Source organism: Leptonychotes weddellii, chromosome 10 (genome assembly GCF_054177405.1).
Source record: "Leptonychotes weddellii isolate Sample4059 chromosome 10, ASM5417740v2, whole genome shotgun sequence".
Taxonomy (NCBI): Eukaryota; Metazoa; Chordata; class Mammalia; order Carnivora; family Phocidae; genus Leptonychotes; species Leptonychotes weddellii.
Genome location: NC_138378.1, coordinates 40018586 through 40033008, shown reverse-complemented (window position 1 = coordinate 40033008; position 14423 = coordinate 40018586). Strand labels below are relative to the sequence as shown.

Here is a 14423-nt window from a genome sequence, read left to right as displayed (position 1 = left end):
CGCCCCCGGGAGAACTACACTTCCCTAGAGGCCTTGAGGCGTTCAGCCGGGTGAGGAGGAAGAACGTGCTCAGACCCAGCCCGTTGACTCCCATCGTGCCTAAGACACGCCAACCTGACTGGAGGGCTCTGTCGCAGTGCATTCAGGGACTTGTAGTACAGCGTGTGCAAGCTCCAAGCTTCTTCGTGATTCGCTGTGCCGACTCGGCGCTCCGGGCGCGCCCCCGCGAAGTGGGTTCAAGTCGCATGCGCGTGCGCCGCGCCCGAAGGGCCGGCCGGCACCTCCCGCGGGGCGGGGCGGTCGATCCGCGTCGACACCGCCTTCCTGCCCCGCCCTTCGCCGTACCCGGCCCGCCCCTCCTTCCTGGAGCCACAGCTGAAGCGGCGTCGGCAGCGGTGGCGGCCCGGCGGGGGGCGGCGAGTGGCCCGCGCGACACGCGCCGACCCGGACCCTATGCGGTGATTCGCGCGGCGCAGGCGCCTCCTGCCCCGCCGGCGGGGCCGGGGTTTACCGCGGCGGGATGTTCTCCCGAAGGAGCCATGGAGATGTGAAGAAGTCCACCCAGAAGGTGCTGGACCCCAAGAAGGACGTACTGACGCGCCTGAAGCACCTGCGGGCGCTGCTGGGTGAGGCGCGCGCTGGGGAGCCGGGCTCGTGGGCACCTGCCCCGACGTGGGCCGGACGAGGGTCGGGGCTGCGATGCCGACGGCATGGCGTGGGGGGTGGGGGGGGTGGAGGTGGCGTGAGACCCTCCTTTCCGGGGCCCAGCATTGTTCCCCGACAGCGGGCACTCTGGCCCTCGGGCTCTGCCCTATCGCCCAGATTGTAAACTTGCCCCAGATTCGCACCCGGTCACATCGAGGTCGGCGGAGCCGTGCCTCTCCCCTCCCCAGCAAATCCTGCACTCCAGGTGCTCCTCGCACACACATACACATTGAACTGTCACCTCCCCTCTCGTTTTTTAATTTTAATTTTTGACTCTGACACCCTAAGTAGACTGAGTCTCCAAGTGTTTCCAGCACAGATTTAATTGAAATGTCATCTCTTGTGGGCCCCCTTCCCTTAAATTTTATTTTTACTTTTGAGTCGGAGTCTTCAAATAGACTGAGCCTCGGAACGCTCCTATTTAATTTAGCTGTCATCTCTCTTCCCATGCTCCTCTTTTTATTTTTATTTTTATTGGGCCTGGCTGCTTGGGTTTCTTTGTGTCCTTGGTGTGAAGGGGGCTCCTCCTGTCTGTTGGAGGGAGGGGTGGCTTTCCTGGGTTCAAGGAGGCTGCTGCTTCTTTATTGCCAGGATGACAGTGATAGTTATTTGCCTTCTTTCGTTTTTATGGACTGCTGGGTGGAGGTTCTGTGGAGCCCAGGGGGGCCTGCAGTTGACCTGCGATGAAGCTCATCCTTGTGGCTGTGAAGTGTCCACAAGGCTTCCTGTCACCTGCTGCACGTGATCTCTAGCTGCTTTGCTAGGCTTTGTTTTGTTTTCTATTTTCTTCCTTACTTAGTCTTAACTTTTGTTTAGGACCAAACACCTGTGCTGTCTGTAGTGTTTTGGGGGGCTGAGAAAAGGACACCTTGTTTCTTCTAGATGTCTTTTTTATTCTTAAAATGAGGAAAAAACACCTGATATAGGACACATAGTCTTAATGTGTCTGTCACTTGAGGAAATATGACATAAAAGAATTCATTTTATATGTGTGAATTTTAAATAAAGATCTTGTTTATGAGATTAAAAGTTGCTAATTGTTTCTATTTATACCCTGTGAAGTATCTCTGAGGAAACACACACACACACCTGGTTTCGCCAAGTGAAGTTTTTCACAGTCTCGGATTCCTTGAGATTTACACTATCTTGTTCAGTTTGGAATGAAATGTAAATTAATTACTTACTGTTAAGAAGGATTAGTTTTCAAGACTTTTGAAAGTGTGGTGTCCTTGGTAAACTGAACTGTCTCCTCCCTGTAGTAAAATCTCGTGCACACACAGGTTGCATTGTGGAGTTCTTCGTAGTGACTGATTAACACCTACTGCTGGGACATTTTTGATAAAGGAAAGTTGAACAGTATTTTAAAGCATTTGATACTCTGGGACATTTTCTGTGGTAGAGAATTTGAACTTCGGTTCTGTCCAAGTCTGCAGGATTAAGTTGGCTACATTTTGTAAAGGCAGAATCAATTAAACCTAGATGAGTTCGGCTTCTTAGAGATTCACAGTATATTGTTACCATTCTGAGAAAGTAGTTCGTTTTCAAGGCTGTGTAATTGTGGTTTCACTTTAAGGTGCAGTATCTTATTTTGAGGAACTTTCTTTTTTCATTTCATTGAGCTCATTATGACCTCAGTTTTGTAACATAGGTTCTTTGATATTAGGTTGTTTTTTGTGGATGCATTTATTTGTGGAATGACCCAGTGTACTTTATTGCTGCAATCTTTATCCATAAGGGCTACATTTTTGTAAATGTGTCTGAAGAATTCTAGTCACAATGTCTAACATAAACTTTCGCTAACAACTGTGGTTTAAAGACTTTAAAGAAACACCGTACATTAATGTACTAGTTCCTAGCACATCATATACCCTATTTGCTACTTTAAGAAAAAGTCTACTTAGGAAAAAAAAAAAGAAAAAATCTACTTAGAAAAAATGGCCCCTTGATCTGAAAGACAGGAATTAGCCAAGATCAAGAAAACTACTTGAGGGAAATGAATGGACATTATTGTTGTATTTTCATTTGCATATTTATGTAATACTCTTGCTTTTCACATATTTTGTCTTCAAGCGATAATAAAGGTGTTCTTTTTTACATACAAAGATGATACCATTGATCTGGATTTGCAGCCTGTGGCTACATCACTTTGGCTGGTTACTTAGACTGTCTTTGAACCTTATTTACTCTGTCAAATGGGTATGGTAATGTCTACCTTGTAAAGGTTATTGGGAGTATAATGTATAAACTACTTCAGTTTGCAGCAGGCATGTAACAGTTTCCTCTCCCATTACTTTCCTCCCATTATTAATAGGATAGGACAAGTATTTTGATAAGTATTTTCCCACACCACCCTTTATATTTTGATAATTGCTGTGAATTTGTTCTCTCTTTATAAAAATTAGTCTGTGTTTAAGACAACTGGCTGAGAGACACACAATGAACTGTGGAAAGTGGAGTATTTCTCATTCATGGTAATGGCTCCAGTTAGAACTTGCTTAGCTACTTTAATCTGGCTGCATATTGCAGATTGGCCTGTTATTATTGACTTTATTTTACAAGGTGGGAGACTGAGGCCCAGACAGACCTTACACGGGGCCAAGCCATGGACTAAATGGCCTATGTGTATTGTGTTAATTGCAGGTAGAACAAAGAGCTCTTAGGTCCCCTGACTTCCAGTTCTCCCTGTATTGTTGAAATCATCAATGGGAGAGTAAATGAGTAAACAAAACAAAACAGAAACCAAAAAATTCTGTGTATTGCTATCTTGCTCCAGCAAAGATTCCATGTTTAATCAAAAGTTGAGTACCTACTACAAATCCCCATATAGAAATAGTATTGATATAGCAAGAAGAATTGATGTAATAGTAAGCATTTGGTAGGTATGTAATTAGATAGTGGCTTATATGTTGGACTCCATTATAGGATTTCAAGGGGTCAAAAAAGATCATTAAGAGTGGCACAAACAGAAGGGCATCTTGAAGGAGGTTTTACTCATGCTGGTCCCTGAAGGATGGCTAGACTACTGAGCCACATGTGTAACTTAAAATTTTCTAGTAGCCACATTTAAAAAAGTAAAAAGAAACAGGTGAAATTAATGTTAATAATACATTTTATATAATCCCGCAGATCTAATCTGTAATCAACAGGTAATCGGTATAAAATATTAATATTTTTTACATTCTGTTTTTCATACCAAGTCTTTGAAATCCAGTGTGTATTGTACATTTATAGCATGCCTCATTTCAAACTAGCTGCATTTTAAGAGCTCAGTAGCTGTATGTGGCTAGTGCCTGCATACTGGGCAGAGCAAGGTTAGAATTTGGGAAGGGCAGCGGGAAGGCAGTTCCAGGCAAGGGGAAATGGGAGCTGGTAGTGGAAATACACATGGCAATGATGTAGAAAGGTGAGGAACGCCAGCCTGCTCCTTCCTCCTGTCCAGTGAGGGAGTCACAGGGTGATGTTGGTCATGAGATGGAGTGCTAGAATTCTTGCCCTGAGGGTGTTCACAGTGTCAGATGCGTGACTGGAGTGCTATGTAGGCCAGGGGTAGAGACAGGACAGTGAGTTGGACTGGAGGATCTTGGTTGGGGGGAGAGGAGTGGTGGCCTGACTGGCAGAAGCTTGAGGCAGTTTGGGGGCCAGATCAGAAAAAGTCTTGTTTGTCTGAGTTGGAAGCTCGTATCTTACCTTGCAGGTGAGAGGGCCTGCTTGAAGAACTCTTCGTAGGTCAAATGATAAGATTTGAGAGCTGTCTGCCTGTCAGCAGGGCCAGGAAAATGGATTGGAGGGTGATGGGAGGGATGACACTGCTGGCAGCAAAGGAAGAGACAAATGGTAAGGGTCTGAAATAAGATGCTTTGTGAATGGAGAGGAGGGGTGGGATTTCGAAGGACCAATGCAGCAAGAACTAGTGATTGTCAAGTGGAGTAATGAAACAGGTTTGTAGAAGCCAGGCAAGGAGTGATCAGTCTGAAGGAGAAGAGATCTGGGATAAGAGGCCATAGTCAAAGCAAATCAAGTAACATCCGGGCTTGGGCCAAATATCTGGAACCAGAGAGGAGAGAAGAGTCTCTCACAAATGCTGAGCATATTGACAGAGTGAAATGGAACATTTTGGTATATTTCCTTTTAAGTATCTGTTACTTTATGTAGGGACAAGTTCACTTACAGTTTTAAATGTTGCCATTTAAACTTATTTTGTTATTAGCATTTTCCTCTCATTTTTTTTCCCTCTCATTTTTATTAACTACAAACATTTGTTGAAACTGTGTACCGTAAGTTAGCTTACTATTTCCTGGATGATAAAATTGTTTCCTTCCTTTCTCTCTCTCTCTCTTTCTTTTTTTCTCTGATATAAATAATACTGTTCTAAACATCTTGGGAAGCAGCTTTTTCTATATTTTGTGTTATTTCCTTAGGACAGATTCCAGTGAAGTCAAATTGCTGGGTTTGAACACGTTTATGACTCGATTCGCTGTGCAAGTGTTGCTCCCAATGAGCCTGCTAGCAGCAAGGATCGAGACTACCATTTCCACTCTAGTCTGACTAGCAGTAAACACATTTGTGTAATTTTAAAATTGGCAGTAGGCATTTTGGAGAATGGGAGTGTCAGGGATAGGGCCAGAGGAGTTAGGAGATCCTGGCTAATGATAGGGGAAGATGAATTTGGTGTTAGGGGTGTTGAGTTTGAGAAAAGGGCAAGATCCAAGTGGAAATGTCTAGGAGGTTGTTGGACATAGGGTCTGGAACTTAATAAGAGGATAGAAAGCTATGGTATGGTTGTTTATTGTCATCATGGTTCCATCAGATCTGCCCACAAACCTCTAATGCAGGTAGTGTTCCTACTTTCAACCTGTAGATGAAGAAACTGAGGCTCAGTGAGCTTAACTACTCGTCTGTCAGCACCTAGTTGATAAGTGGCAGAGCTGGGATTCCTGATTATAAGCCCATGTTATGCCTCTGCTAGTTATCTGACTCAAAAGTATATTTATATATCAGAAAATATATTTACCCCACCACAGTGAATGTTAACATATAAACAAAAGCCTGATGGTTTTTGCATGTCTCCCAAAAATGATGCTTTGACTTGTGCTGCTCTCTGCCTGGTCTATTTTTACTAGATTCTTAGGGAGACTTGAGGCTATATTTAATTTCAGCATGGCAGAAGACAAAAAGACTCCTTTTGTGTTTTCCTGTTCATTGGCCTCTCTGTACCCTCGGCGGATCTAGCAGGTGGTAAAATATTTGCATGGACATTAGTGTCAAAGGACGTTCTACAACCAGAGCAGAGCCGAGGTGTAATTTCAGGCTCCTCAGGCAGTCTTAGTTTTGTCTCTCTCATTCAGCCTTGTTTGAAGCAGTCATTTTGCCGTAATGCTCCTTTTGCTAATTTTTCATCAGTTACTCACGTTTTATATCTGTAACCTCTGGCACGTAAGATGAACTTTGGACACAGATATGTGTATCACACATACACCAATCCCTGACTCTAAGGCTCAGGGATGTCTGGACTCCTGATGAGAGAAGGGTGAACCTAAGATAAAAGTCCGATCGAGCTCAGATGTTTTGTTTGAGACAACTGACTTCCTCCTTTTATTCTGGGAAGAGAGCTAATTGGTAGTTCCAGAATATTTTGATGTAACTTTTTATAATTTGTATTTTTATTTTGTTTGTAAGTGCTTTACTTGCAATTGGGCATAAATACTTTTACTAGGTGTTTAGAGTACTGATCTTTCCATAGATAAAATTGTAGGGAATTGTTTTTAAAAAATTGACTTCCAAAATAGCAAATTGATTCAATTTAAGTTTTTAAATTATGTTTTAAAGGAGGATTATGTTGGGGCACCTGGGTGGCTCAGTCGTTAAGCGTCAGCCTTCGGCTCAGGTCATGATCCCAGGGTCCTGGGATCGAGGCCCGCATCGGGCTCCCTGCTCCGCAGGAAGCCTGCTTCTCCCTCTCCCACTTCCCCTGCTTGTGTTCCCTCTCTCGCTGTGTCTCTCTGTGTCAAATAAATAAAATCTTAAAAAAAAAAGGAGGAATATGTTATTGTACTGTAAAATTAATAATATATAAATGTGGTAGACAACTATGCTGTCTTCAGATTTTAAAAAAATTTCAGTTCCACAGACATTTTTTTCAAGAGTGTATGAGTGAGTGCGTGTGTGTGTCTGTGTCTGTCTGTCTGCTCAGGAGGGCTGTGTATTCAGGTATTAATAAGGCAGAAGCCCAGAGCCTATGGTTTAATAGGAGTGGTAGACACGTAAACAACTACATTTCCTGTGAAGGTGTTAGTGTCTCGATGAAGTGGGTGAGTTGGTGCAGAGGAGGCACGGCAGAGAGGCCTCTTGGAGAGGTCGCCAGTGCTTCCTGAGGGAGATGCGCTCTGTGGTGGGTTTGGAATTACGAATAAGAGGTTTTCCTGGTGGACAAGTCAGGGATGAGGGGACTGCAGAGAGAGGAACTTGTGTGAAGGTAATGGTGTGGCCACCATGGAGTTAAGTGTACAGTGGCTTTTATCCTGTGGTGGGGGTAGATGTTGGGAACCAGGAAGACATAAGGAGAGAATAGGAGCCAAATGTGATGTGTCCCCTTGGTGAATGGCCCAAGAGTCTCAGAGTCCCTGAGATTTGAAACAGGAGTGCCAGGAGAGTGAGAGCTCCCATCCTTCTGGATTGCAAACCCTGAGGGTGTAGCATGGGCTGCCAGCATTCATCTTTCCCCAGTGTGGAGGGAACCTACCTCAAATTGAGTTCATAATCAGACGGAAGCAGGGCAGAGAGATGGAGGGTGAGACGAACGCATTGGACCCTGTGTGAGCCGAGAGGTTCACCGTGTCTGTGCCATCTCCACCCCTGAGCTTCTCGGTTGCAGGTGCCAGTAACACCCTGTTTTTGCTTTAGCTAGCTTGAGTCATATTTCTGGGTCTGGAAATGGAAAGAATACAGATTAATATGCCAGAAAGGGGGGGACCCCAGATCAACGATGGGTGGGTGGGTCCGTATGTGTGGATATGCTTTTTATATTTTTTAAGAGCTGAGAAAATTTGAGTTTATATATATGTAGAAGAAGGAGCTAATAAAAGAGCAAAATTGAAGAAACAGTGCAGAGAAACGGAATACAAATGGAGAAAGGTGGGTCTTCAGTGGGATCAAGAGCGTGGGGCAGGAGATCAGGCTTGACAAGAGGGACACCACTTCCTCTAAGGCCACATGGAGGAAGTAAGAATGGGGTCCTAGATGTGGGGGGAGCTCTCACACTATGGCTTCTGTTTTCTCTGCGAAGGTAAGAGGTAGAGTCAATTGCTGAGCCAGTTTTCTTGCTGGTGTAGTTATGATAGGGACTGAGGATGTCTTGTTCCCTCTCCTGTGCATCCCCTGAAAATAAAGGAAATACTGTAATCTGTAAGACTTGTTCTTTTGGGGAGCGACCTCATAAATGCATTTAACTTATGCATTCAGTACTTGGCCAGAAGCCAGGAAATGCATATATATATAAAACGAGGACAGTTCAGGTAGTGCACATATTGTCTGGCCTTCCACTTGGTGACCATGTGTCCCAGAGTGGCAGCAGGGGGCCCAGGGAAGTGCTGTGTTCTCAGTGGTCTTCTTTCCTTCGTGCCTCTCAACTGTGGGACCATCTGTCCTACTGGGTGTGGCTCTCGTGGTTAGGGGTAATTTTGATCTCCATTTTCGCCTTGAATGCGGCTTAACCTCACATAAGATTTAACGTGAGTGTACATATTCGTGTGGCACCTTGCACTTTTGCAAAATGTTTTCTCATATTCTCATTGGATCAATATGCTGCCTTAAGCTACCAGTTCAGAAAGGACTTAACTTTTAGATTCTCCGTCAAGCTTTGTTTCTGACTTAGTTCTGAATGCCCATTTCAAATTTTTAACAGTGATTTTTACAAAAGAGATATTTCATAACCATTTTTATGTCTTTTATATTGTTTTAGAAACTGAAACCACATCTGAAAAGTATTTTAAAAGTAATTGTAATTTTTAACAGTAAATAAGTAATTTCGCTATTGCAACTGTGGTTTAGCTTTAAAAGATAAGGAGCCCTTTGATATTATCTTGTGTTTGATTTTAAGTGATGGCACATATTCGCTGAACTTCAACCATGGTTTCAGGGACACATAGATACTAGTGACATTGTTTGTGCCCAATTCTGGGAGCCATGAGAATGTGCCACTCAGGTCTGTGCTGTGGGGATCATGACTGACTGATGGCTCTGGCTGCTGCCCTCTGGATTCACCACCACTTCTTAGCCAAAGCTAAACTTTTCTTGGGCTCCTTGCAGTTACTGAGCAAGCAGGAATACTAATGTGGTCCACTCATGCAAGATCCAGATGCCTCTGAAGGGTGACTTTGGCTTGAGGACTCCCCATGGGTTGGTCAAGACCTTCTCAGGACTGAGTTGGAGTCTGAGACTCTTCCTTCATAGCCCTCCTTCCTTCCCCCTCTCCTTCGCAGGGGTCAGACCTGCACTGTGGTTGAAACCTCTCCCTGCCTTCTCAGGTCTCTCTCCTTTCGCCTTCACAGGCAGTTCTCCCAGTAAATATCCTACATGTAATCCTGTCTTGGTATCTACTTCTCAGGGAGCCCAGACTGACACACCATCCCTTTCCCCAGAAGGTGTTGCCCATCCTACCATCTAAAACCCTTCCAGGAGACAGCATGAGCACACTACATCTTCCACATAAACTTTCTTTATCCCTCTGCCCCGAAATGATATTTCCTCAGAATTCCCATAGTATTTTGAACTTTGCATTTGGCATTTATGGCCTTTTGCTTTGTATCTGCTGGATCTCCCCTACTAGCTGATAAATACATTGAGAATATGAAGAGCTTCTTATTCATCTTGATTCCTTTTGGTAACATACTTCCTTATTTGTAATCATAATAATTAGCATTTAATCAGCACTTTCCATGTGCCAAACACTGCCAGAAATGCTTTTACATGAATTAATTTATGTAGTCCTCCCAAATGGGATAGGTAATATTATTATCCTCATTTTACAGATGAGACACAGAGGGGTTAAGAATCTTGTCCAAGGTTACACAGCTGGTAAGTGACAGAGTCAGGATTTGAACCTGGGCAGCTGGCTCCAGAGTCCCCTTGTTCATTTAGCACTTATTTTTTATCCAGAGAGACTATGTGCCAGGCACTATACACAGTGTTGGGGATGCCGAGCTTGCAATCCAAGTCTAGCATAAATAACTATTAATGAGGGTTCTAGAGGGAAGGGGGGTGGGAGGATGGGTTAGCCTGGTGATGGGTATTAAAGAGGGCACGTTCTGCATGGAGCACTGGGTGTTAAACGCAAACAATGAATCATGGAACACTACATCAAAAACTAATGACGTAATATATGGTGATTAACATAACATAATAAAAAAAAACCCAGCAAACAAACCTCAAAATATGATTTCCAAATAGACGGATGTAAGTCTGTGTGGGAGTAGCAGCCACCTGATGTTTTGAAAAATTTCTAAAAGCCTTCCTGCCCCAAAGATTGTTTTCACAAGCCAGATGTTCCCATCATTAAAGTAATGATTTGAGACCCAGAACTAAGATCTCCTGAAAGAGCCCCCTAACCTTCTCCCTTGTGTACTTGCACTCATTATCAGACCCACCCCTCTGATCCCAAGGGAGCAACTGTAAGAAAGGACTATTTGTGTGGACAAAAGGGAGAAGAGGTTGGGAAAAGAGGTTGGGGGAGAGGGACAGCCGGACCAGAGGGCTGTTGGTAAGATAGGCTTGGGTGAGGCTTCTTTCGTGGAAACAAAATTGCAGAGACACTATTGTAAAATTTTAAATCTACAGAAACCAAAACTAAGTCACTATCCCCCCAAAAGGACTGGTTCTAACTAGTAAGAATTCTTTCAATGAAATCTTTGATAGTATTTTTAAGACAGCATGGAAGAGAGGGGAACAGATGACATATGTTGCTTCTTTACAACTTTTTAAAGGGATTAACGTGTTTTATTTCTGTCCGGTTATATTTCTGGTACAAACAGTGTAGACCTCTATTTTCCATGGATTTTATATCTGATAAGATAAGGATGTGTTTGGGTTAGTTAGGCTTGTTGTAGTAGAGCTTATGCTGAACTTCGGGGTAGAAGTAAATATCACCTCGTCTTCGTGTGTGTGTGTGTGTGTGTGTGTGTGTGTGTGTATGTATCATATTGCAGCTATTTATTTTGGAGAGAATGGTTCCATTCCTCTCTTCCTGCTCCTAAAATAAATATACACGCAAACAGACATATCATTTTAACTGAAGTAAAAAATAAATAATGACCTGGAAAAATATTTGAAATTTATAGGAGAGGATATAGTTATATCCTTAGTACATAGAGAGCTCCTACATATTAACAGGAAAAATTAGAACAGATGTTTAAAATATAATATATATGTCACAAATGAAGAAATGACAAGAACCAATGTTATAAATGTCACTTCAGTTACCTAGGATATATAAACTTACAAATAAAAACGTATTTACCTAATATTTTAGCAAAGTTGCTGTTGTGTGTGTTTTTTCCCTTAATGATTCCTCCTGGTTATCTGTGTTTGCGTTCCAGTACACCTTTGATAGGATTCTAATTTGGTATGATCTCTCTGGAAAGTAATTTGTTGGTATGTGCTAATGGTCTTAAAAATGTACATATCATTTGACTTAATTTCCTTTTCTGGGAAATGATGATAGGTATACTTAAAGGCAATTAAGAAACACATTGCAGCATTGTTTTCATGTTTAAAATTTTGTTTATTGAAGTAAATTTCACATAATGTAAAATTAATCATTTTAAAGTGAACAATTGAGTGGCATTTAGAACATTTACAGTGCTGTGCAGTCATCACATCTCTATCTAGTTCCAGAACATTTTCATTACTCCAACAGAAAACCCTGTACCTATTAAGCAGTCTCTTATTCCCTCCTCCCTGCAGGCCCTGGCAACCACCCGTGTGTGTTTAACCAACTGGGGAATTTTTTTTTTTTTTTCTTTTTAAAATCATTCTGCTCCACCGGAGTGATAGTACAGTTGACCCTTGAACAACGGGTTTGAACTGCATGGGTCCACTTATATGTGGATTTTTTTTTTTTTTATAATAACAGTACAGGACTGTAAATGTATTTTATCTTCCTTATGATTTTCTTAATAACATTTTCTTTTCTCTAGCTTACTTTATTGTAAGAATACAGCATATCATGTGCATATTACATATATACAAAATATGTGTTAATTGTTTATGTTATTGGTGAGGCTTCTGGTCAACAGTAGGTTGTTGTGAGTTAAGTTTGGGGGGAGTCAAAAGTTACATGCAGGGAGTAGACACCCTCGGTCCCTGCACTGTTCAAGGGTATACTGCTTATGTTGAGCATATTTATATAAGTCAGGACACTTGGTTGCAAGTGGCAGAAACTCTAACTTAAAAAGGGGGGAATTTAATGATGCACACAACTACTCTAGGGGAACATTTGGCTTTAAGTATGTTTGACTTTTGATGGGGATGTAAGTGGAGTCCAGGACACTCACCCATTCTCACGTCTACTCTCTTTTTTGACCTTCCTCTTGGTGAAAAATACTCGTTTCCACTCTTGGTTCTGTGTTTGTTTCTTTTCTGTGCTTCTGCTTCATTTTCAGGCTGACTCTGCCAGGTGCAGGAGAGATGGTCCCTGAAAGCTAGTGACCCTTGAGAAGAGTGTGGCCCCTCTAGGGCCCCAGGTCCTGAGACCACGCTGATTGGCTTTAGTTGGGTCATGGGCCCATTCCTGTAGGAGATGGGGTACTCTGATTGGCCAGCTTGGATATCATTTGCCCTGTTCCTAGAGACTGAATCTCATTCTGGCTCATATATTTCTGAGGAAGTAGTTCTGGAAAGGCATTCTGATACGTTCCCACACAAAACAGTACTGCTCATATCTCTGCTCATACCCATGTATATCACAAGGGCATTGACTTTTGTGTTGATAATCCTAGGTCATTGAGAAAACCTTACATGACATTTTATAAGTTCTACTTAAGACTGTGGGAGTTATTTTTGAGGATTTATCTAATTTGAGGGAAGTAAGGGTTTCCCTTTTAATAAATGGGTTTGCCACTCTTTGAGTTCTATCTATATTAGTATATATATTTTTTAAGTCATTCTACATGTAGATACTGAGGACTTGCTGTGTGCCAAATGAAGCTCCAGTTTCATGAGATTTTCATTCTATTAGGGCAGATGGACAATAAACAGATAACAAGTAAATGTATAATTTCAGGTAATGATTATAGAAAAATGAAGCTTGATAGGGGTGTGTATGCTGGTCTAGACAGCTGGTCAGGGAAAGCCTTTCTGAAGAGGGGTTTAGAGTCAAGATCTGTGTTAAGCAGGGAACAGTTTGGTGATTATTTATGGGAGTAGTGTTCCAAACAGAGGGAACAGTAAGTGCAAAGGTTCTGAGTCATAAATAGGCTTGAGAATCTAATGGAAGTCAATAGAGTTGGAGGAGTTGGGGGTGGGGGAGGAAAGGGTAGGACCGGGTGGGGCTTGTAGGTCTCATTGAGGACTTGGGATTTTTCTCTAACTAAGGTGAGTGAGATGGGGAGCCCCAGGGGCAGGACGAGCAGGGGAGTGACCTGAGTTGACCTTCAGGATCTTTCTTTGTAAAGAAAGCCTTTCTTTTCTTTTGGCTAACTTTATAAAAAGTCTGGTCCTTTGCCCCAATACTGAGCAGTGACTGGAGACAAAAAAGGGAAGAGGTAAGAGAAAGAAGTGGTGCTGGAGAAGAGAAGTAAGTAGCCGTGGAAGCTGTGGCAGGAGCAGGTTTTGCGGAAGGTGGCACACATGGGCTGTGTCTGTCCTTACTGTGGCAGTGAGTAGTGATGAGAAGACAGGCTGGGAACACAGCAGCCCATGGGGCTGGAAAGCTAGACTGCCATGCGCCATGTAACGGGGCCCACGCAGCAGCCTAGGCTTGTAACAGTATGGAGGTGGGCTTGCTATGTTATCCCAAATTTCAGTAAGAGGCAAGAAGCAGACATAGTAGAGAGTACCCCTGGCATGCCTGGTTGGCTCAGTCTGTTAAGTGTCTGACTCTTGATTTCGGCTTAGGTCATGATCTCAGGGTCATGAGATTGAGTCCCGCAATCAGGCTCCACGCTGGGCATGGAGCCTGCATAATATTCTCTCTCTCCCTCTGCTCCCCTCCTCCCCCTGGTGCTCTCTTGCTCTCTCTTTCTCCGCCCACCCCCCCAAAAAATACCCCTGCTGTTGACAAAAAATGGAGATAGATCTGCCAGCTGCTAAAAAGTATGAGCACAGGAAAATGTTGATTGGTCAGGGTAATATTAATTTATCTATATAAATGATTGCAAAGAGAAGCCAGTGGTTGGCTCCATTTCAGGAACCTGCTAAAATAGGGCCCCATTTGTACTTTATATTGTGTTTCTTAATGGAAAGGCCTGAGGGAGTCTTGATCTCTGGCTCAGTGTAACTTGAAAAGACGTGATTTTTTGGATGAACCATGAGAGACAATGGACTCTGAGAAACAAACTGAGGGTCCTAGAGGGGAGGGGGGTGGGAGGATGGGTTGGCCTGGTGGTGGGTATTGAAGAGGGCACGTTCTGCATGGAGCACTGGGTGTTGTGCACGAACAATGAATCATGGAACACTTCATCTAGAACTAATGATGTAATGTATGGGGATTAACATAAGAATAAAAA

General features: G+C 43.0%; 1 protein-coding gene across 1 annotated transcript in view; it reads left to right on the top strand.

Annotated features, from left to right (window-relative positions):
• The first annotated feature begins 360 nt into the window (after window positions 1-360).
• Window positions 361-14423, top strand: part of RALGAPA2 (Ral GTPase activating protein catalytic subunit alpha 2) — a 308387-nt gene continuing 294324 nt past the window's right edge. Inside the window, exon 1 of the mRNA XM_081831950.1 lies at window positions 361-626. Within this exon, the coding sequence (XP_081688076.1) occupies window positions 521-626 (106 nt within the window). The 5' untranslated portion in view covers window positions 361-520. The remainder of the gene's footprint in view (window positions 627-14423) is intronic.